At 38.0% G+C, this 25931-nt stretch overlaps 2 protein-coding genes across 2 annotated transcripts in view; one reads left to right on the top strand and one right to left on the bottom strand.

The window, feature by feature from the left end:
* Window positions 1–25931, top strand: part of svopa (SV2 related protein a) — a 317985-nt gene that overhangs the window by 120384 nt on the left and 171670 nt on the right. The window lies entirely within an intron of this gene.
* git2a (G protein-coupled receptor kinase interacting ArfGAP 2a) overlaps window positions 1–25931 on the bottom strand; it is a 50649-nt gene that overhangs the window by 14521 nt on the left and 10197 nt on the right. Inside the window, exons 2-8 of the mRNA XM_048611678.1 lie at window positions 19965–20098; window positions 18461–18573; window positions 15902–16007; window positions 13398–13484; window positions 7722–7852; window positions 6670–6764; window positions 3738–3783 (exon numbers count right to left, since the gene is read on the bottom strand). Of these exons, the coding sequence (XP_048467635.1) occupies window positions 3738–3783; window positions 6670–6764; window positions 7722–7852; window positions 13398–13484; window positions 15902–16007; window positions 18461–18573; window positions 19965–20098 (712 nt within the window). The remainder of the gene's footprint in view (window positions 1–3737; window positions 3784–6669; window positions 6765–7721; window positions 7853–13397; window positions 13485–15901; window positions 16008–18460; window positions 18574–19964; window positions 20099–25931) is intronic.

Raw genomic sequence — 25931 nt, 5'->3', positions numbered from 1 at the left:
TTCCTACCTATCACTGGGTTATCAGTAAATTTGGCAACCACAGCTTTCAGTCTATCATCTAAGTCATTTGTATAAATTGTAAGCAGTTGAGATCCCAGTACTGGTCCCAGTGGCATACAATTTGCTACAGCTGCCAACCTGAAAAAAAAGACCTAATTAATCCACTCTCAACTTCCTGTTAGCCAATCTTCTTTAGCCAACATCCTTCCCCCGACACCACATAACATCTGACGTGGCACTTCAAATGCCTCTGGAAATCCAAGTACAGTACATCCATCCACCTGTTCCCCTAATCCACAGCGTGTGTTACATCCTCAAAGAATTCCAATAAACATGTCAAATATGATTTCCCATTCACAAAATCTTGACTTTGCCTAATTACTTTGAACTTAATCAAGTGCTTTGCTATCACTTCTGTAACAATAGCTTCTAACATTTCCTTATGATAGATGTCAGGCTAACTGGTACATTGCTTCCTACTTTGTCTCGTTCCCTTTCTAAACAAAGAAGTTAAATTCATAAATCCAATTCAATAAAGAGAAATGCACATTACTACTTGCAGTTCTTTTGGTTTTTATTGCACGTTACTACTAATAGGTATGCTCCCAGAAGTAAATTTCACACATATTAATTGTTCTTCTTAACACAAGGAAACAAGTTTAAAGTTTGAGAAGATTTTTAGCTCGGGTTGTGGATGAGGTTGTAGACTCGCTCACCGAGCTGGTGTTCGATTGCAGGCATTTCGTCACCCTGCTAGGTAACATCGTCAGTGCGCCTCCGGCAAAGACCGGAACAACGGAAACCGAAATAATTAGTTGACAACACTATCCACTCCATCCACTTCTCCCAAGAATTCCTCAACATCAAGGAGACCAGAATAGAAGAGGACGAGATAATGATATCCTTCGACGTAACTGCACTATTTACATCCATAAACATTGACCTAGCCAAAGAGACAACCGCCACACTGCTGGTCGAATCAGGAAGGCAGGCAGGCAGCCTATGATACCAACAGCATTAACAAGGACAGGACCCTGAAACTGCTGGATCTGTGCCTCACAACCCACTTCACCTTCAACGAACGTATATTCAAACAAATCAACGGAACACCAATGGGATCCCCAATCTCAGGTCCAATTGCAGAAGTGGTAATGCAAAGGTTAGAATGAACAGCACTCCCCATTATACAACCCAAACTCTGGCTATGTAGATGACACCTTCGTGATTATAAAACGCACAAGACTAGAAGAAACCCACAGACACATAAACAAACATGCTCACCGGAATAAAATTCACAATATAAGAAGAGAACAATAATTGACTACCCTTCCTAGACATAATGGTAGAATGCAAGAACAATGGGGAACTCCAAACAGTATACAGAAAGACCACAGATACGGACCAGACACTTAATTACACCAGCAACCACTCCAACATCCATAAACGGAGGTGCATCACGGCATTATTCAAACGGGCCACAACACATTGTAGCAACCTGGAATTGTGCAAAGCAGAACAGGAGCACTTATATGGAGTTTTTAAAAGGAATGGATACCAAAAAGCACATTACGCTGTCACCTCCACGACAGACCACAACAAGACGACACAACATGGCCATACACACTAGTCACCCTACTGTACATCAGAGACATATCAGAAGTGACCGCAAGCCCACTCAGACCACTAGATATCAGGGTAGCCCACAAACCAACAACCAGCCTGTGACAGCTACTGACGAACATAAAGGATCCCATAACCACAACTAAAAAAACTAACTTAATATACAAAATACCATGCAAGGACTGTGAGAAACATTACATAGGTCAAACTGAAAGAAAATTGACAATAAGGATACACGAACGCCAACTAGCCACCAAAAGACAATAAGAATACACGAACAGCTACTAACTACCAAGAGACGCAACCAATACTCACTGGTCTCAATACCCATGGACAAAGAAGGACACAAATTCGACTGGGACAACACATTCATAATAGCACAAGCCAGAGACATGCCAGGGAATTCCTGGAGGCCTGGCATTCCAACCAGAACTCCATCAACAAACACACTGAACTGGACCAGATATATAAACCGCTGAAAAATAGAACCAGAAGTGATGCCAACCACCCCAACAAACTGAGGTATATAAATAGCAAGCTGGTCAGAACACTGACGCTTCACTGGAGGCACACTGATGATGTTACCCTAGCAGGGTGATGAAACAGCTGCAATCAAACACACCGGCTCAGCGAGCAAGTCTACAACCTAATCAACAAGTTCATGGCCCACAGGACCAATTCTCGTTTTGTTAGATGCTCTATGCTTCACTCTTATTGGCTATTCAACTAGATTAATTAGATCTCCTATGGATTGTTTTTGGGTTTTTATGAACCCGTTATCATCCATCATCTTTTGCCTTACATCATCCTCTTTTGTTATTTAATCAATCCTGTCTTTCATAATCATTGACCTTCCCCGCTGATCCCTTATGTTCCTCTCTTCTCTGGTTCTGTACATCCTGAAATAAAAAGTAAACTCCAACATCTTCTAGTTTTGATGAAAAATCATCACAGTGCTAAGTCAAATGAGTTCCTGTCCAGAGATGTTGGTCTACCAAGTATTTAGCAGCACTTTCCATTTTTTACAAAACAGAAGATGCTGGAAAAACTCAGCAGGTCTGGCAGCATCCGTGAAGAAAAACCAGAGTTAACGTTTCGGGTCCAGTGACCCTTCTGGGGGTTTCCGTTTTTTATATCAGAATTCCAGCATCTCAGTATTTGGATTGTGAATCAAGTCCAAGGGTGGCAGTTAAATAATAATCTGAATATTAGAGAGCTAAGAATATTTGGATCAGGGAATGGAGGTGTAATTCAGTTTCCACTTTGAAGTAATACATTTATCTTTGACTTCATATTGCCACCATAAATTCAAATCATATTTATGAAGAAAACAAGAGTCAACTCGTAAAGGTGTAATCACATCTTCTGTCAAGTACTGATCCTGTAGCACCTCTACTGGGAAAGATAGAATTACAAAAGCTAAATTATTTTAGTGGATATCTGAAACAGAAACTGAAAATGCTAGAAACACTCAATAGACAGCATGTGTGCAGATAAGAGCAATTAATGCTTCAGGTTTATAACCTTCCAGCATAAGCAAGGTACAGAAACAGGAAAATAGTCGTGTAACAGGGAAGGATTGTAAATCAGGCAGGACTCACTAAACAACAAAAGGGCAAATCCTACAAGTCGAAAGGGGAAGGGAGTGTAGTGGAGTAACAGGACAAGTTTAGAAACAAAAGACGACTCTAGAGGAGCTGCAAATGGCAATAAAGGGCTGTGAATACAGCCAGGCAAGATAAAAAATAAACACAGGGATCAATAGTCAATGCACATATTGATGTCATATACTTAAATTTATATGAAGTAATTTCATAATTGCACTTCCATTGCAAGGTTTGCACAGTTCCATAGCCAGCTATAACCCTTACAGTCCCCACCACTTTAATAGGCTTACCAGCATTAACAGTCCTTTAGAAGCACCAAAAAGATCATTCGTACAGAGATTTGTCAGTAGTGAACTGAGTGTGTACAAAATGCACACTTTCTTTAAAATTCGTTTTTAGGAGGTGGGTGATACTGGCAAGCATATATATTCATCCCCAATTGCTCTCAGAGCAGCCAAAAATAAATTCTGATATTGCCATTAAAAAAAAACAAAAATCTCTCTGCCTCACCTATCAGCCATCTGTGGAATTATGAAATGCTGCCCATTCTTGTGATCTGGAATGGAAGGAGATAGCTGAGTCATGGTACATGTTAAATGAAGAATAAATGCAAAATCATTAAAAACAATAAAGAAATAACTCATTCAGATGTCGATCTCACTACATTATACACAAGTGCGGATTGGGGATGCGCCTCGTTCGGTTTAAAATGGACAGGCATCATTTTCATTCATGGTCTGGAACTGCTCATGAGGAAGTTGTCCCATAGAGAGTAATATAAACATTTCAAGGAAATACTTAACTAGAACCTCGAGATATACATTATTGAATATTGATAAGTTTTGAGAATTGGCATATAATCAATGTTTCGCATTGTAAACATTCAAGGAAAATGGTGCTTTGGAGATGAATAATAAGTAGTGAAGAATGACAGTACCACGTGGAACAAATTCATGAAGGATACAATTTTGTGGCAGTCTTAAATGCAAAATATTATAAAAGATTGTGCCATCTTGCATTGGTGCTTACGCAATTATAATTCTGTCCTTGCTGGTCATGTATAATGAAACAAAGTAGTCAATATCTCTACTCAGCAGACATCACTAGACATAGCACATAAGCAAACAAGAAACTTAATTTATTTAAAGTTATTACACCTGTAAGCTATTCCCAGAGCCACAATTACAACAGAAATTCCAAACCATGAAGAAATTCTGTGCCTCAGGTTTAGTAACAGTTAGAAACAACCTTTTTTGAATATGCAAATATGGATACATTCCACAAAGGATGATCATGAAAAATACATTAACAAATATTCAAATATAAAGAAAACATCACAAATTGAAGAAATCAAGACTGTCACGAGATCATGTTGATAAAATTGTGCAAATTGAGACCGTTCAGTTGATTCTTTCAACTGTACAAATGATCTGGGCTCGTCTACGAAGGAGGAATGCTGCATTGCATGAACATAATAAGCAAGGATTTTCCATTCATAACTGTGATTCCGGAACTGTTTTTCCACACATAAATTAAAAAAGAAAGCCTACCCTTCATAGAAGGAACGGAGTTAACTAAGTTGTCTCAGTCTTGAACATTGAAATCAAGTAATTAGTCTTTCTCCAAGTACTGTATTAGTCTCTAGATCAATGGCACTTATAACATGGTTTCAAGTGTGAACAGGGAGCTATAGTCTAGTTAGCCTGTCATCAACCACAGGGACATGCTGGGATCCATTATTAAGGAAATGTTAACAATGCATTTAGAAAGGCATAAATATGATTGGAATATACATTGACATAGTTTTACAAAAAAAAATTATTTTATAAATTTACTGGAGATTTTGAGGATATAACTAGTAGGGTAGGTATTGGGGAACTAGTTTATGTAATGTACTTGGATTTCTAAAAAGGCATTTAGTAAAATGCCACAGAAAAGAGGCGTATGAAATTGAGGGTGATACTATTGACATAGATAATGAACTGGTTAACAGACAAATGTGGCAGTTTTAATTTTGGCAGGCTTTGACAAGTAGACAAAGAACAGCCGGCTGTAACAATTAGTTACTTAGATAAAGAGGCAGAAAGCAAGGTATTTAAATTCATTAAAGATTAAAAGTTAGGTAGAACTGTAAGTTGACAGGAAAGACAAAGACTGCAAAAGATAACTGACAGTTTGTGGCCAAAAAGGTGGCAGATGGATTATAACATGGAGAATTACTATGTTATTCACTTTTATCAAACTAGGAAGCAGGATATCCTTTTAAAAGGTGTGAAACCTGTAAATGTTGATGTTCAGAGACTTGGGTGTACTTGTACATTGAACACAAACAGTTAGCATGCAGGTACAGCAAGCAGCTAGAAAAGAAAATGGAATGTCGATCTTTATAATAAAAGGTTGGAGTACAAAAATAATTAAGTCGGCTGTAATTGTACTGGGCTTTGGTGAGACCACACCTGGCGTACTGTATGCAATTTTGGTCTCCATATTTAAAGAGTGATACATTTGCATTGGAATCAATACAGTGAAGGGTCGCTTGATTAGTTCCTGGTATGATAATTGTCATACAATGAGAATAAATTCAGTATATCCTCTGGAGTTTAGAAGAATGAGAGATGATCGCTTTGAAACGTTCAAGAAATTGACAGGGATTTACAGAATAAATACTTAGATATTGCTTCCTGGCGCTGATTAATCTCGAACAAGGGGACAGGGTTTCAGGATTAGGAGCCAATTCATTTAGGACCAAAATAAGAAATTCCTTCATCTAAAGAATTGTGGGCCACAGGAATTCTATTCCGCTGAGGGTAATGGATGTGCCATCATCTTAACTCTTGGATACATAGATTTTTGATCTCAGGGAATTAAAGATACAGGGAGCAGACAGGAAAGTAAGGTTGACACCCATGATGAGCCATAATCATACTGCATAGCAGTGCAAGCTTGACGGGTCATATGGTCTCCTCCTACGTGTAATTTTTTATATTATTTCCACCCTCATTCACTTCCAACCTTGGACAGATTTATAATCCCATGCAATTTGTGCCCATATTTATTTTCTTCTCAAATGAGATGGGGACCAAGCTGGAATCAAGTTTTATTCTCCTTCCTCTAGCAAAACGTGGCAAAAGAACAAAATTATGAAGTTGGGCTTGATACTCTCTGGCACTGAAGCAATACTACAAAAATGAGGGAGAAATGTTCAATGTAAGAATTGGTCCATAACTTTACCCTGTTTTCCTTTGGGTAGATATATGGCTTCCATCTGGCAGGTGTCCACAGAATTTGATTGACAAATAGGAGATCAGTATGTTGTAAGTACAAATGCATCAAGCTGCATCCTCAAGAACAGCCATAAGGAAACCACTGATTAGCACTGAACATCTCAATAAAACATTAGAAAGCAACATTGCCATCTCCAGCAATCTTCTTTCATACCCACCTGGTTTTCTTCCACAAAGAAAGAAGGCTAGTCTATCAGTGAGTTCATACTGGATCTCCACTAAACGGTCTGCTAGTTCATGGTGCCCTGCTTGTCTGCAAAACAAAGACAACATTTTAATGCCAAAATAACATGGAGAAATAAAGTCAGGACTTTGATCTCTACACAATACAAGACATGAACTGAGATAAAGGTAAAAACGGAAGAAACATCATGAAACTTTAGTAACCCAAGTATCAACCAGTGGGATTATTACAAGATGAGCAATGCTACTCACATACCTTGTTTATAATCACCAAAAAAGTGACTCAGATTTCATTCTTGCATGGCTTGTACTGTCCAAACAGAACTCAAGTTATTCAATTAATGATTTAATAGAGGTGTACAAATTTATGGGGTGGGAGGTGGTTGTTACAATAAATAGGGAGAAACTGTGCACTCTGGACAATCAGTAACCAGAGGACATAGATCTAAATTGATTTGTAAAAAGGGAAGATAAGGAGACATTTTTCAAACAGCAAGTTATTTTGATGTGAAAATCATTGTCTAAAAATATGGTGAAAGTAGCCTTATAGCAGTTTGCCAAAGGGAATTAAACATATACTCGACTGAGAAAATACTCCATGATTCTTCTTGCAAAAAGAATCAGTTTCATCCTCTTTCCAAATTATAAATAGATCCAACCCTTGAAACATTTGAAAAACACCAAAACACTTTACAAAGTCACCAGAGTGAACAGATTGGCAGTGCATTTAAAAGGTTGAAAGACTGCAAAGAAAAGAAGAAAATTTGGCTTAAAAACATCTAATATCTATGTCACTTGTACTAAAACTATTAGGGCACACTTTAATTTGAATGAAGTTATTTTTTAAAGCCAATATATTTCACAACAAAAAGGTCAAGAAGACTGTAGTAAATCAGTGATAAAAATATTTTGTTTTTGCATAATTTGACCTGAGCTGTGAATAAGCCATCACTGCATCAATACTTATATTTTTCTCGATTGTAAATGGATTAATAAAAAGGTACCTCTGGCTTTTTTGGATTCTAACCTTGCATGATCACTTGGGGTCTTGCCATTGGCATCAGGAGCACCAGGGTCAGCACCGTATACTGCTAACAACTCAGCCTGTAGAATTTGTCCTCCTTTGCTTGCCACATGAAGAGGGGTGTTTCCTTTCTCCTGTAATGTAAATGGAGTTTAAAATCAAGCACAGAAGTAGTGTCAGTTTTGCATTAACAATCAAATATTTGCAAAAAATACAGAGTCATAGGAAAGGCAAATTATTGCACAGTACTTTCTTCTTGAAGCTGTGGATGGCACTGGAAAATTGACATTTATTGTTTATTTATAATGCAGAAGCCTTTGGATTAAGGGAGCATAAATGGAGGACTTCTTCAGTGCTGTTCCGTTTCATCGGAGTGTAACTGGAGATTGGTGAAAGAGGGGAGGTGATAATCAGTTCCTCCTCCTCTCCCTTTGGTGAATACTTAAGCTCTTTATTATACAAGTGACGTCTTAAGGAATTTGGGGCCTCAAGGGAAAGAAGAGTCAATGGGAAAGGAGATAGAAACAGAGCAGCAAATAAAAATGGAGGCTGAGACTTACAAGCTTACCTGGGAGTCCAAAAAGGGAAGCTAGCAGGGGAGGAGACTCAGACCAGAAAGAGTTATAAAAATGTGACATCACAGGAAAAGCTGCACATTCATTGGCTGATAAGTAACTGCTAATTTGAATACCTATTGTGAATTGTTTTCAGACTGAAGGCAAATTGGTGAAATAGTTTTTAAGATTACACTAACAAGTGGAAAAATTCAATACACAAATTAAAAGCTAATTAATTAATTTAAAGATGCAGGGCCATGCAATGTCTTGAACCTGCAGGATGTGGGAACTGATGGACCCCATTGTAGTTCATCATGACCACATCTGTCGCAAATGTTGGTGGGTCAAGGTACCCTGGCTCAGAATGATGAGCTGGATTCTTAGCTTTAAACCAGTGACACATCAGGGAGGAGCAAGAGTTACCTGGATTCTTTGTTTCAGGAGGCAGTCACACCCTGTAGATTAAATTCTTCAAATTTGGCCAGTGGTCAGGGACAGGGGAAGGTGACAATAAGTGAGGCAAATGCAGGGATTCTGAATATAGCATTGGAGCAGCGTCAGCTCTTGACCCTTGTCCAACAGGTTTAAAGGTACTTGATCTCTGTGTGGATGAGGAAAAGGGCTGTCAGGGAGGATGGATAAATTCACTACCACACCATGGTACAGAATCCGGGAACAAAAAAAAATAACAGTAAGGGGTTCTATAATTAGGGGTGTGGATAGAATCCTTTGTCAATGGGATCAAGAGTTCTGAATGGTGTGTTACCTGCATACAGTCAAGGTAAGAAACATCCCAAACCAGCTTGAAAGGATATTGGCATGGGAGGGGAGGATCCTGTTGTGGGCCATGTTGGGGCTAACAACATGGGCAGGGGGCCCTGTTGGGAGAATGTCAGGAATTAGGAACAAAATTAAAGAACAGGACCCCAAGGGCTATAATCTCTGGATTACCAGGCCAATATGCACATAGCTCAGGTAAAGCTAAAACCAGGGAAATAAATATGTGGCTAAAGGAATAGTGCAGGAAAGACAGAGGTTCCATTTTGTGGGGCACTGGTATTAGTATTGGGACAGGAAAGGACTGTTCCATTGGAACAGGCTCCACCTGAATGGATCTGGGACTAATGTCCTAGTGGAAAAGCTAAATAGGGTGGTCACAAGTACTTTAAGCTAGTAAATTGGGGGCTTGGGGAGGTCAATGGCATTTCAAAAATCAAACCATCACAGTAAAGAAAGAGAGTTAGGAATTCTACTTCAGGTGCGGCAGAGAATGACAAAACTATAAGAAGTATATTGATTAAAGAGAACAAATAAACAGGTGAATAAAGTATCAGCGCATCACCCATATAACAGTTCTATATACGAATTCATAAAGACAAAGGAATAAATTGAATTAAAGTTATTGAGACATGGCTGCAGGATGGTCAGGATTGTGAGTTAAATATACCAAGTTATAAGGTTTACAGAACAGACAGGGAAATTGCAGGAGTTATAGCCTTACTAATTAGAAACAAAATTACTTCAATGGTGAAGGGGGATAAAATGAGGGCAAAGCATTCAGTGAAGACTGTATGGGTGGAACTGAAGAACAGTAAATGATCTAAGACTGTAATAGGTGTTATGTACAGACCTCCGGTAGCAGCTGTGAAGTGCTGGATTTTACAAATGCAAAAGTTGAGCAAGAGTGCAGTAAGAGAGATAGTAGGAACTGCAGATGCTGGAGAATCTGAGACAACAAGGTGTAGAGCTGAATGAACACAGCAGGCCAAGCAGCATCGTAGGAGCAGGAAGGCTGACGTTTCGGGCCTAGACCCAGGGTTTTAATGGAATGTTTAATTTTAACAAGAATTGGAAGAGACAGACAAGCACCGGTCGGAAAGGTAGCGAATTTCTGGATAATTTCCTACAGCAAAATGTCCTGGATGCAACAGGGGAACAAGCAAAATTGGATTTAGTAATGAGCCGGATTTAATTAGTAACTTAATTGTGTGTGAACACTTATCAAATAGTGATCATAACATGATGAGTTCAACGTAACATTTGAAAGCAAAGCATGAATCAGTTACTAGCAAATTTTAGATTTAGGAAAGGCTGCCTTTAACATGATGAAACAGACTGTCCATAGTAAACTGGGAAAATCTGCCAATGGGGAGGAGATGGCCTAGCGATATTGTCGCTGGACTGTTAATCTAGAGACCCAGGTAATGTTCTGGGGACTCAGGTTCGAATCCTGCCACGGCAGATGGCGGAATCTGAATTCAATAAAAGTCTGGAATTAAGAATCTAATGATGACCATGAATCCATTGTCAATTGTGAGGAAAAACCCATCTGGTTCACTAATGTCCTTCAGGGAAGGAAACTGCCATCCTTACCTGGTCTGGCCTACAAGTAACTCCAGACCCACAGCAATGTGGTTGATTCTGAACTGCTCTCTGGGCAATAAGGAATGGGGAATAAATGCTGACCTAGCCAGCGATGCCCTCATCCCCTTAATGAATAAAGGAAAACAACTGGAAGAACAGTGGTGGTGTTAAAGAAACAAGTAACACAATATTAAAACAGATTATATCCCTGAGGGAAAAGCTCCATTTCACAGAAAAAACAGCCATGGACAACTAAAGAGATAAAGAACAGCATAAAATTAAAATGGCTTACAAAAATGCAAAACAGCATGGATTCTGCTGAATGGGAAGGATACAAAGACCAGCAAAGCAACTTATAAGAGCTACAAACAGTTTATGAAAGTTTTGTTGTCTCTGGCAACTTAATCAAGAAGAAATATTAGTGACAAAGGGAAGCAGGTGATTAAGAGCAAATGTTGGCCCACTAAAGACTGCATGTGAGATTATTGTTAATGACTATGAAGAAATAGGAGACATGTTCAATAATTACTTTGCCCCAATATTTCCAGTAGAAAAGAAGGATAGCTTGTCACTTATCAGAACTGAATAACACAAGTAAACATCAGTAATGATGAAATTAATGGAATTAAGAGTGACAAATCACCAGAACATGATGGTTTCTATCACATGTTAAAGGAAGCAAGGGAGCACATTGTAGACGCCCACAACTATAATCTTTCAGAGTTCCCGAGATATAGGAGTCAGCCCTCTGGATTGGAAAATTGAACATGTCCAAAGAGGAAAACTGGAGAATTACAGACCAGGTAGCCTAACATCTGTGGTGGGGAAGTTGTTGGAGTCTATAAATCACAGATGGGGTAACTGATGCCTTAAACTTTCAGTTAATCAGAGAGAACTAACATGGATTCAATAACAGGTCAGTCATTCTTGACAAACCTCATTGAATTTTTTTTTGAAAAGGTGACAAAGGTTGTTGACATGGGAATGTCTATGGTTGGGAAGACTGGGCAACTGCTTTGCAAAGCACCTATGTTATATTTGCAAAAATGACTTTGTGCTTCTAGCTGCCTGGCATCACCAAAGTTCCCTGGCCAACACCTGTCTCTCAGGCTTGCTGCAGCGCTCCAAAGCTCATTTTGTGCTTGGGAACTCTGCAGCCATCTGGACTCAATATTGAGTTCAACAATTTTAGGGCTTGAGTATGTTCTCCCATGTCCTTATCCTAATCCCATGAGCTGCTGCCATAAACAACCCATTTTCAGCCACTAATGGTCTACATTAGCAGCTATTTAATCTCCAAACTGACCTTTATCCCTTTGTCTGCCTGTTTTTTGTTCTCCAGGCTCCATTACCACACATCATTTACTCCTTCACCCTCCACCCCCGACTCCATCTTTAGCATTGATACCAACCTTTTCCTAGGTACAATCCGTTCTGAGCAAGGGTCGTTGGACCTGAAATGTTAACTCTGCTTTCTCTCTCAGATGCTGCCAGACCTACTGAATTTTCCCAGGAATATTTGTTTTTATTTGTGAATGTCTATGGATGTTATTTTATATGGAATTCCAGAAGGCATTTTATAAGGTTCCACGAAGGAGACTGTTAACTAAGGGAGAAGCCTATTCCATAGAGGGCAAATTACCGACATGGCTGTAAAAATTGGTTAAGTGGCAGGGGAGAGAATAGGAGTAATTGGCAGGCACTCTAATTGGCATGATGTGACCTGCAGAGTCCAACAAGGATTTGTTAGAGCTTCAACTAGCATTATTTATTAACTCCTTGGATAACAGCATAGAAAGTTGTATATTCAGATTTGCTGATGACATAGTTAGGTGGCATTGGACAACATACGTGATAGCATAAAATTACAAAGGGATATTTATAGACTAAGTGAATGGGCAAAACTGTGGCAAGCAGAATTCAACGTAAGCAAGTGAGGTTAACCATTTTGGAATGAAAAGAATAGATCAGAGAACTTTCCTCAATGATACACCAACAACAGAAACAGAAATTGCTAGCAAAGCTCAGCAGATCTGGCAGCATCTGTGGAGAGAAATCAGAGTTAATGTTTCAGATCCAGTGAACCTTCCTCAGAACTGGTTCTGGGGAAGGGTCACTGGACCCAAAATTTTAACTGATTTTCCTCCATAGATGCTGCCAGACTTGCTGAGCCTTTCCAGCAATTTCTGTTTAGGTACTTGTTGTTAATGTAGCTGATACCTGATTCACAGCTCCAGGTAGTGATTAGCTATTTCCCTTCCTTGTCCGACTTAATGATCTAGTGGACTTTTAAATGATCTGGCAGTTTGTCATTATTTTCCTACTTGCCCAAAAATCTCAATTCTTAAGTGTCCTTGAATTCTCAACCCCTGGATTGTTAGTAGGGTACCATACCCTCAAAATACATGGCAACTGAGAAGAAAACAACGGGTTATTTGGTTTCTTTAAACAAAGACATTTACTCCCATTTCGCTTCCCAAGTCGATGGAGAGTTAGGGTAATCTAGGTGCTAGATACACTGGAAACATTATACCATTGCTAATCACACTTCACATTGGAGAGAATAGGCATATGCAAAAACCTGCATTTTAAAATACTTGCACACTAAGTGGCAAAGAATTACTTCAAAGCATTTTGCTTAATTATTTGCAGAGATTACATTTCCCAATACTTTGGCACACATTAAATTTATAGAAAAGCCCAGAAACAACAAACAGCTGCAGAAACTCTATTAACAACATTGATGTTTAAGACTTACAGGGTGAAAGAAGTTTGCTTGAGCTCCTAATGACAGCAATCGCAAGCATGTCTCCAAGTTTCCTGTCCGCACACTTGAATGCAATTGCTGAAATAACAAAAGACATTAACAATAGGCATAACAGCTGGGAGTACACTTTTAGCCTGGACTTTAAAAAGTTGTGGAACCTCCTCATTGTAGGAGAAATTGTCCTGAGGAGAAAGAATTTGATATTTTAATACCATCACTAGCACAAGTTTGGACATATTGTAAGCAACGCTGAATGACAGATGACTTTTGGTAACACCTTAAAAACTGTATATGGGGAACCAATTCAGTTCTTGTCATTCATACCATTTAAAAAAAAAAAATTTCTTATCGCAGAAGAATGGAAACATTCATTCATTTCTTCTTTACTTGTTCACTGCTGCATTTCCTTACATTTCTACAGTTACTGCACTCAACAGTAATTCATGTGAAGGATATAGATATTGATTCAATTAAGGCAATTACAAACAATTACACTTCTGCATCTTAGTTTTGTAAATGTGAACAAAAGGAGACTAAACACTAAAGAATTTGCTTGGCAGCGTTCAGGTATTCACTTTCTTTTTACTCCTTAATCTCTTTGCTAACATTCCAATGAAATCAAAATAATAAACATATCCACCTCTCCCAACTGCTCAGGTAGTATGCCATACAGACCCAGAAATAGCTTAGCTACCTCACTTCAATCAAGACCAGCAATTAAGCACACTTCAAATATTCCCCACCCTCTGAATTAAAATTGAGTGTCAAAATTAACTCGTCATCTGCTGGACAGCATGTACATAATTATCAGGTTAAGCCAGTCAAAGATCCTGCTGTTAATTTTTCCCCCACCACAGTAATTGCTATATTGGTTGTGTACAGTATCAAGCTTACACAAAAAGGAATACCTAGTAGGGGTATCAAAGTGCGTAGGACTGGCAGAACCACATTCTTGCATGTGACAGCAAATAGAAAAAGGCACAAGGAGGGGCCTGGCATAGGAATCCAATCACCTCACTTGCTTTTAAACATATACTTGTAACTGACTAAGCACCATTATCAGAGATTTGAGGGATTATTGCTACTAAAAATGTGATCTGGAGATTAAATTATGTCACTTCTTTTGACTCAGATATCCCCAACAGATTTTAAATGTGCTCAACTTCTCAAGTACATTATTCCCCAGTCAAGGTGTTGAACAGCCAATCCAATCTCAAAACTTTATCCAATACAACTGGTGGCTATATAGTAAACTCCTCTCCAAACGTGATACTTCAACATAAGGAGTGTCGACTACTGTTTAAGAAATAAGTACGTGGGAATTCAGTCCTCAGGAAAGAGGCATTATTGTGCCATTTCTCTTAAATTTGCTTTTATAATAAATTAATTCCAAAATCATGCTTGTTACAAACGGAAAAAAAAACTTGCACATCCCTCAAATCAGAAAACTGGGATCTTCAAGGATACAGATGATGTAGTGCCTAGCGTACTCTTAGTGGGTGGTGTGGCTTTGTGTCAAAAATTCGTATCTCAATGGAAATTCTAATCTCATAACATCTACCTACCTACTGGACAAAACAGGTATACATGTAGGCATATTTGCTGATTTAATAGATTTCTGCCAACAATTGGTTCAAACTTCAAGCAACACAATCAGTGCATTAAAACCTGTGTACTGAAGCACATCAAAAAACAAGCCAACCTCCCATTCACAGTATTTGTTTAGCAGTTCCTTCATCTCACCTTACAAAATGCCTGTGTTATCTCCCTTTAGTCTTAAATGAGAAAAATCCCTTGCTTACTTTGTTCAAAAAACTCCCCCAATGTCAATGTTAAACTAAAGTAATAACTAAAAACATGAAATTTACTGTTTCACATCATAAATTATGTTGTGGGCTCTTAATGTCTTAAAAGCGATTTCATTCATCTGGCTCTTTAGAATAGTTTGAAATGAAATTGGAACTACCTAACTCCAGGAAAAACAAAAAATTCTACACACACATTAGAGGTAAAGAAGTTCCCAGGGATATATAATTCTCAGATTATCCAAAGTTCTGGTTCCACACTGGCACTATAAGAGACTAGCAATCCTTGCCTGAGGTCACCTTAGTTTTCAAGCAATAGAATTAATAAATTAAAAGATACAGCTTTTTAATCACTTTCTAATCACAGTAGTGCAGGAAATACTATGAACAAAGCTGCTGCACCTAGATTATAACTATATTAGTAATACTATGTAACCCAGCCAGTGAAAAATTCCACTTCATCTTAGTATCAGCAGCATTTCCAAACAATTGAACAAGTGCATTCATAGTTAATAACTGAAGTACTTAATACAATAGGTTACATGACTATACTGGCAACATTAAGCACTACTATTGCAACAACTCTCAACTCATGTACACTAAAGTAACTCAAGTCAAATTTAGCAACTTTCTTCCAAAGAAATATTTTAAGGTTTTCGTTAAGCTAATGCTTTTTGTTATGATGCTTACTTTGCTCAGGTCTTTGGCTGCAACACTGTCATCCTCACGACATGGCAAGCGATGGACGAAAGCCAGCATTGAATATTTGGCTCTGATAAATTCTGCTTTATTGGGGCTGAATGGTGGAAAAGAGTATGAGTAATTTATTTGATAAGGCAAACATGTTCTAAAAATACCACAATGTACATTTATATGGAACAATTAAGAGTTTATTTGTCATGGTAATGTAGTCTTATGAGAGATTTATGGTCATTTCAGTAAGCGGTGTCAGCACTGGGAAATGAAACACTTATTTCAGACAACCAAAGATATACATGCTGAAGAACTGTTAACATAATGCTGTTTCTACCCTGCCTTAGTTGTCATGACTCCATCTACATAAAATGCTTCAGGTGCAAGTTTTGAACAGAACACATGGTTCTCTCAGTGTGACTTTTTTTTTGTTTCATACCAGTCATTGTCCAGTACTGGAATAAAGGCAACATTCATATATCCTGGATTGACACAACATTGTTCTGTAGCAATTGCCACTCCAACACTGCAGCAAAACACCCTTGCTGAAGCATAGCTTTGTGCATGCAAGCAACTCACTAAATACAAACTTATAGTGTGAACTTTGTGAATAAGTGTGGCTAAACAATCAAAACATCATCGACACACCCTCTCCCCTGCACCAACCGCTTTTAAACACAAGATATGCAAAAACTTGTGGTAGGATATACCAGAAGATAAGTGACACCCATGGTACAAACCCAGTAAGAATCAAAACTTTCATGTTTAAACAAGTCGTTTGGCATCAGCTGTGCCCAGTTCTGGGCAACACATTTACAGGAGGAGCACAGAGGCAAATTTACCAGAATACTTTCAGGGATTACAGCTACATCGTCAGGTTGGGTTGTCCTCCTTAGTATAGGGAGGACAGAGAGAGCTTATGCAGAATCAAACTGTGAAGGGTTAGAGGAAATTAAGAGAAACTGGTTCCTGGATCACTAACCAGAAGGCATAGATTTTAAAAAGGTGTTGGCAAAAGAACCAGAGTTGACATGAAGTAAAACATTTTGCTACATATGATTGACTGTAGCATTGTCTGATCAGGTGCCGATGGCAATTTCATTAAGTTTTTAAAATGAAATTGAATATGTATTCAGAGAAAAAAAATGTAGGGACATAGGGAAAGTGCAGAAGAATGGGACTAATCTTACCTCTTCTAAAGAGCCAGTGCAGACTCAATGGGCAAAATTTCTGTGCTATAATATTCTGTAATTCTCAACCAGCTATGTTCACATAAACACTTTATGGCCTTTCAACAATAAGTCAAGATGCTGTACAGAAATTTAAGTATTTACGTGATTCATTCAGAACTTTTATAGACAGAAGACATAGAAGATAGCAAATGATCAGACTAAGTTGAAATTGAAGCCAGATCCAGCAGCTGAAAGACCAATATGTAACATGTCTTATCAGCAATTTTCTGATTTTCAAGTGGAGATACTGACTAAGAGCCATGTCACATTCTGCAACCATTTTGATAGTGGGCCCTAGCATACAGGGTTGGTCACCATAATATTACCGCAGTACATCTTTTCTGCAACTAGAGATTTTGAAAGGCAAGTTTTGAACCGTTAATAGCTCATTCCACTAAATGACTGATGCAGTCTTGCTCGTTTTTTGATTGGTTTCCTTTCACAAATTTGTATGTGGCTCCATAAATATCCTCCCAATTCCAAGGGTTGATTTATGGTGACGGAGACATACAATTTTAATTCCTGCAAATTGTTGCTATTTATCAAGAAGTTAATTTAATCATTTCACAGCTTGATTAATTTTCCCTTGTGAAATATAAAAAAATGTAATTGAAATAGAAGTCTCAAATTTAATTGAGTAACTAAAATTAATCTAAATTTTTCTAGGCAATCAGAAAGTAGCCGCTATTGAACTATGAACTGGTAACATAAAGGGACTATAAGAATCATGAAGGACACTGAAATTTTAGACCAGTTCCAAAAGAGAATAAACTTATAACATGCGGTAGTCTAAAACAAGCTTTCTATTGCATCTAGTTAGCATATCTCGCAGCAATTGTGGAGAGACAGGGACAGTTAATATTTTAAGTTGCATTGGATTCTTCTCAACAAATTCATTCCAAAATCATATTTGACCCAAAGTGTTAACTCTTTTCATCGCACCAAAATACTGTCAGACCTGCTAGGTACTTCCAGCACTGTTTTATTTCAGAGTTCTAGGAGCCACAGTATTTTACTTTGATTTCTATTGTATCTGACCACTATCATGCATGTACAGATTGATAAATATACTGGAAACATCTTTCATTCTTCAACTGTGGTAACACGGCTCAAAAGTTAACAGTGGAGAACCACAAGTCAAAAAGTGACTTGCCAGAAAGTACACCTTGTGCCTTACACAAAAATTAGTTTGGAGACAAAAGTTAGTTACTTGAGGTGCATTTCTGATTCACTGATCTAATAGCAACTGAAATGCTAGATATATTTATTGTAAATTTAAACTCTGTATCAAATAGAAGCACAAAGCAGGGTTTGATATACTTACTGCACTTTGTCTTGAGGGCTGGCCTTGCGCTTTCCACTCATTAGAGAAGTAGGATCCAGCAATGAATGCTCCCAGATTGAATTGGCACCATTGCTAACAAGAGTTTGCACCATCTGAAATTAAAGACATGTTTTTAAAACATAGAAAACAATATTTACCGTAATGCTTTTACAACTGATGGCACTTCTGCCATGGGCATTTTCTTTCCATCTGAAGAGGTTAAACAGTTAGATTATGAGGAAATAATGGCTAAGTATGGCCTAAGATATCTCAAGCTGGACTGAAGGGCTGGGATATGGAATAACCACAGTTCGATGCACAGGAATTTAATAAATTAATCCTTGTAACTTGCAATAACAGCACAATGTGGGTTACAATAACAGTCCTGATCAGCAGCCACAATAATTATGTTAGAATGATCTACTAGGTTAAGGCCTCATGCATTTTTACCAAGCTTAAAGTGATCCAGCAAACCAGTGAGCTAAGATAACTGCTGAAAGTATTCACATATAGAATGTCTACTAGTCAGACACAGCATGAATTGAAAAAGGCATGTCATCAGTAAGGAATGTCCAGTTTTAGCGCTTCAATAAGTTACAAATGATCCTAGCACAGTAAAAGTTAGGAAAGCGCAGTAAAATGTGACAACTACTCTCTAATTAGGATCTATTTATTTTCCATGAAGATGTTTCTATCTTTGAGGAGCTTTTTTCTCATACCCATTTTCCTATTTTACTTTTCTGTTCGGATTACAAAGATACACAGTGATCCCACAGGAACCACATATAATGCTTACATCATGTTTCCATTAATTTTCATTCATCTCAAATTACTGCTGAAGGATTATCTATCAATGAGGCAATGGCACTAAAAACTGCATCTTCTAAATAGTGAGGCCCACAAAAGTCAACAGGTCAGAAATGGCAATATAAACACAAATAGAATGAAGCAATCTAGAATTCCCAGTTCATTGAAGCCATGTGACTCAAGTGCAGTAGGTCTAATCCTTGGATGTGTCATCTTAGTCCACCTGGGTGAATAGATAACTTGTTCTCTGATCTATGTTAAGAATGCTGCTATCAGCGAATACATAGGGGCGAGCCCGAGTAACTCCCTATTTCAATTTTCATACAGTTATCAGGAAATGGCTGTCCTTTTCACACAGAGTGAGATCAGATAGAGCAAACAGATTATTATGGCCATAGAAATGCATTTTATCATTTGAGTGGCTAGAGGTCTCATTCTCAGAGAGGTATTGACCAGAACTGGCTTCAAAACTTCTTCACAACTTGCACTTCTCAGAATATTACATGGCTTCTAATGGATGGAGAGCATCATGAGTCATGGTACTTAGCTACAACATGACGACATGGGTCAACCTTCTTTGACTAACCAGTCCCTTACAAAGATATCAGGCAAAACCAGGAACAAATCTAGCTTCCCACTGAACCTCTGTAACAAACCTGTACTCATTAAGGGGGTAAGATTACAAAATTTTCCTTACCTGCAGCAATGTAGGAGGCCACGGTGTGTGTGTCAGGTGTCGTACCTGAGAGATGTGCCGGCCCAGACTGCGGTGCACACTGCAGCAGTCATCACAGATCAGAACACCCCTGTTTATAGATGCCCAGCGAGGATCTGGAAAAGAAGCAATTCATACCTTTTGTTTTGAAAAAGATGCATTATTTTTCAAACATCTTGACCACACCTCAAAACAGCAAAATGCTCCAACAGCAATTAAATGAGCAAGCTTTCCATCTATGCCATAAAACTGCTCTTACAGACTTGAACTCCTCATTCTGAAGAATGCAACAGAATACTAAATGCAACACTTCAGAGATATATTGTTCCATCATTATTTGGATAATCATAAAATGCCAATTTTTAGAAGTTTATTTTTTTTGGCAGTTGGGGTAGGGTGGGGGACTAAATAAAATGATGGGAAGCCAGTTGTATAATGCCCTCTTGTCCCAAATTAGCAGATACTCAAGTTTATTGTTAACAGGCATATTCTTTAAGTAGGCCACAACATAATTTCATAGTATAGTACAAAGAGCTTTAACCGGCATCAATTTGGGGTCAGTTTAAGTCAGTTAGGCCACAGAAACAGAACTAATATAAGCAACCATTAAATAACAGGAATTAAATTAAGTTCTGCTTTTAGTTGATAAAGTATATTTTCTTAAACATGATGAAACTCAATTCGGTGTGTACTAGCAAAAAGGCTCAAAGTGTGAATTATCATAAACTTGTCAGACTTTTTTTTTAAAAGGACAAAGCATTGTTGTTTGCCATTGAGAAGCATTTTAATAATAATCCATACAAACAATATAGCATATCATTAGAAATTAATAGCTAGGAAATCTAAAAAACATTTCAAAACTGCATTAATTTTCCTATTATCCATGACACCACTTATCTCAACACTCTTCACTTCATTGAAAGAACCTTTACAATATAACACCTCTGATAGAAAGCACACAGAACACATCACTGTTAATGAGGGGGGATAAAAGACATGGTATATTGCAAAAGTGGAAGTTAGTACCACTGCTCAACATAGTTAAGTCAAAATTTGTGATGAATGACTCAATACAACCTCAAAAAAATATAATTCCAAAAGAGGGAAAAAAGATCTATTTCAGCCTAAGTGAAAATCTCATATTTAGTTTTCAATTGAAAAAAAATTCTGCAGGTTTTGGCACTACTGAGAAATGAAATATGCACTGTACAAAACAAAAACAAGTTCTGTGAACAAACCCCCACGTCCGTTCACATACTAACTAGAATAAAAAGTGGATGAGAAGGGTGCCTGATGTCATAAATTGCACAAGATATATTTTAGATTTTGTGCTGTACACTCAAATTTATGAGGGCTAGCAAATCAACTCAAAACTTTGCAGTTGGAAGGTTGCATTTTTTTTGTAATAAAATGTACACAGATCTCTCACCTCTTCCTAAGCAACTTATTATAAATTTGAATATGGCAGTAAAGGTCACCAGAAGTGACAGTCAACGTCATGCTGTGAACTGGAGTAAAAAGACAGACAGACAAACAAGGAGGTCACTCCTATTCCCTACTCTGTGACTCCTGCTGAAAATAGTGATTTGCAAAACAGAACAAAAATCATGACAAAAATTCTGAACAGGAGGTAAGTACTTATACAGATTTAATAAAAGATTTAATTTATGTAACAAACCAAAATTATAAGTATCCAAACTGGGTTCACTATATTCACTACTGTTTAACGTGAGTTAACTGCGAGAATAGGGGAAAGAGAGGAAATGTAAGTAAGTTACTTTACTTAGTTGCTAAACAGAATCACTTCAAAGTAGTATCTGGGAAATGCATTGTTAATTTGAATATTTTAAAATATAGATGTTGTTTTGAACTGTCCTTTGATTTCTCAACTTGTGTTATGCTTCTGCTACTAAGATGATGAATAGAAGGGACTTGTGCTCAACTTTCTGTCAATTATTGCTGGCTAAGTGATGAGGATGGCTGCGCAGTGTTTGCCTCCCTTCCACTTTCATATCAACTCATGGAATTAAAGAAAAGTTATTGGCCTGCTTAAGAAATTAACTAATTACTAGGCCTAATAAGGCTGTGAGCAGGTATTGTATAATTATTCTGAAGGAAATAGTTAAATTATACCTGGATTAAATACCATGAAATGGCTCTCGGATTCTAAAGAACATTTTCCATTTCACTTGAGTAATACCTTGGCTGGTTTAATTTGGATTATCAACGCCACCACATGTTTTGTCAAGGATTTCATGGTTTGTAAAATACAAATAAAACTGTTTAAGGTGTTAAGAGTTAGTTACATAGTTGTGAAAGCTACTCATACTGGTCAAGGCATCTAGGAAATGGGCCACAGCCTAATCATTTTAGAACCAGATTGTTTAGGATTTAAGCTAGGAAACATTTCAACTTGCAGAGGGAGGTAAAACTTGGAACATTCTTATATCAGTAACAGCAATAACCAGAACCCTAGAATACATACTATTTTGTTACTAGTAGATCTAATCTAAAATGCCAGCCCATGAGAAACCTAGAATTATCACCAACCAAAACAAGTGGAATAAGCAGGTCATAGGCTTGTTTTAACTCCGTCTTGTGATCCGAATTTATTTGTGCATAACAGTATAATTAATGCATTAAAAAAAAATTATTCTCAAAATGTGGGTGTCACTCGGAACGTGGCTGTCATTGCTCACCCCTAATTGCCATATAAAACTGGTGAGCACCTTCTTGAAGCTCAGCAGTCCATGTGAAGGTATTCCTGCAGTGCTGTTCAGAATGGAATTCCAGGGTTTTGACCAAACAACGATTAAGGACCGTCAATACATTTTCAAGTCAGGAGAGTGCACTATTTGGAAGGAAACTTGAACTTTATAGTGTTTCCATGCATTTGCTCTCCTTGTCCTTCTAGGAAATAGACGTCGCAGGTTTAGGAGGTAATATTGAAAAAAAATCAAGTTGGTGCAGTGCATCTTGCTGCTACAGAAATGTGTTCAACTTATTACCTTGCATCTCATTCTTTTGTTAGTTTTTGTACAAATGTAGATTGTTACAGCAACATCTCATAAGATGTCCCAAAACATTTCATAACAAGAAGGTGCATCTAAGCTGTGATTAGGGGAGTCCAGTTAGGTTTCTTAGATCTTTTCAACTTACGTCATTTATTAAACCCGCCTCATTACACATCACTAGCTCCACAAAAGCCTGACCCCTGATTGGATTCACAATATATTATTCAAGAGAATACACTATGAATTCTTCTTCGTGATTACCCCTGCCAATTTGATTTACCCACTTTATATGAAGATTAAAGTCATCCATGATTAATGTACTACCTTTTTCACATGCTTTCATTATCTCCTGATTTATTCTGTCACTCTGTATAGCCACTAATCAGGAGCCTACAGACTACTCCCACCAATGTTTTCTTCCCTCCACCCAAATGGATTCTACACTTTCCAATTCAAGATTATTTTTTGCTATCATCTTATTCTGACCCTGACACACAATGCTGCCCACCATCCTTTCCTTAATGCCTGTCCTTTCAAACATTTAGACTCCAGCTTTGATCTCCTTATAACCAAATCTCTGTTGTTGCTAGAAGATCATACCCATCAACTTGTATTTGCGCTGTTAAATAGTATTAGGAATAAAATAGTATGTATGTATTCAAAAGCAGGGCTATTAATTTTTCCTTTTTACCATTTATCCCTTTGACTCTATTTACTGCTGTTTTTCCTGTATCTGTAAACTGTCCTATCCTACCCTGGGCATCATTAAGCATATAGCTATCCAGTCTTGCTGATATATCTTCTTGGGCTCCCGCGGCCCAAATTAGTTTAAGCCCTCTCTACAACTCTAGTTATTTGAATAGTTTAGACACTAGTTCATGCTCAGGCCATGTGAAGCATGTTATACTGGAACAGTTTCCTTCTAACCCAGTACTACTGCCAATGTCCCATGAACTGAAATCCATTCCACTCACACCTATTTTAGAGTTATGCATTTAACTCCTTGACTTTGTTTAGACCTGTGCTAGTTTGCCCTTGACTCAGGTGATAATCCAAAGATTTACCTCGATGATTCTGCTTTTTAAGTTCAGCTCTTGGCTGTTCAAGATCTTTTCAGCAAAATCTCTTTCCCAGTGCTGTCAATGCCGTTGGTACCCACGTGAATGTTGACAACTAGATTCCATCCCTCCCATCTAAAAATTCTTCCGCAGGCCCAAGGAAATATCTTTAACACTGGCACAGGACAGGCAACACAGCCTTCAGAACCCCATACTTACTGCTGCAGAGAACAATAAATTTCAATGCCTTTAAGTATACTGTTACCTACCACTACTACTTTCCCATTTTCTACCTCAACGGCTCCCTCTACCAAAGTGCCACGGTCAGTTTGCTCATCCTCCCTGCAGTCTCCACTCTTGTCTGCATAACTTGCGAGAATCTCCTAACTGTTGGAGAATTGCTGGGGCCCAAGCTCCTCAACTGCAAGCCCTGGCTCCTCAAATCTGCCTCACTTGCAGTCACACCCACCTGTCCCTGATTACAGACAATTTTGAATGATCTAGTTTGAGGGACATCACCACCCTTTGGAGTAAAGTGTTCAGGTCACCCTCCCCTTTTCTGATGTCGCACAATGTTTCCAGCTTGGATTCCAGCTCCTCAACTAAAACGCAAGGATCCTTAAGCTGCAAACATTTACTATGGAATGTGTTTGCTCTGAATCACATTGGTGTCCACCAGCTTCCACATGTTGCAGCAGTTGTTTCTAATATGAAACAGGACAGCATTTTGGTTAAGAAACTAATTTAGTATTTCCACTGTGTAAAAGAAAAGATTTTCACAAACACATGGGATCAAAATGTTCAACTCCCTTTAATAGGTGTCTGTTCCAATCTCTAGACAATCCCAGCATACGAAAATACCTCTAATTTTTCAAAACCCTGACAAAGACTCAGCTCTATCCCACCACAATACCACACAATTTTTCATGCCATGCTCCTGCAGTTTGACACCTCAACAACTCTGAAGAGAAGTGTTGCATCAGAGGCATTGTATTTCAATGAAGTGTTAAACTGAGGTACCATTAGCCTATTCAGGGTCAGGAAAAGTGTTGTAATGTCAGTGATGCTGTCTTACAGATGCCATATTAAACTGAGACACTTCTTGGTTATTGCTCTAACCGCCGCCACCACCACCACCACCATTATAATAAATTAACTTGTTACTTTCGTGTGTGAGAAAGACAATTTGCTGTGAGCATTCTGCATTTTCTTGTAGAATAAGAGTGATTACATTTTAAAATAATTTAATTGTCTATGAGATGCCGTTAGGACACCATGAGGATGCAAAATGTATTGGATAAATGCCAATTTTATTAGCCAGGTCAGTCTGAACAATCCTATTAGTGAATCCAAGAAATTCAAAACAAAGTAAGTACAGAGTACTTACACCACATCAGTAGATGAAGCAGGATTACATTTCCCAAAAATCAACCCAATTCAAAACAATCCTTGAAACTTTGTGGAGTAAAATGTAGGTCCACTTAAAATCTTTTGCTGCCCTACAAGTACATTTGCGTTCATTGAAAATGATTTATAAACGTGCCTTTTGATTTGGCATACAGTCAAATTCTGGTAACCGCAATCCTATTGAAGATGTTGATATTATTGATCTGAAGTCACACAAGACCAGATTATAGTCCAACAGGTTTATCTGAAACCACAAACTTTCGGACCATAGACCTTTTGTCAGGTGAAGTGAGAGAGAAGCACACAGAACACAGAATTTATGGGCAGAGATATCAAAAGATCATACAAATGGTGTGATGCATGTCGAATAATAAGTCTCCGCAGATGATCAAAAATGTTAAACAGGGTGAGTGAAGTGTCAACAGCTGACTAACAAGTGAAGGGATGACCTATAACTGATTAAATGAGGC

Source organism: Rhincodon typus, chromosome 24 (genome assembly GCF_021869965.1).
Source record: "Rhincodon typus isolate 14 chromosome 24, sRhiTyp1.1, whole genome shotgun sequence".
NCBI lineage: Eukaryota > Metazoa > Chordata > Chondrichthyes > Orectolobiformes > Rhincodontidae > Rhincodon > Rhincodon typus.
This window is presented reverse-complemented; position numbering and strand designations above follow the sequence as displayed.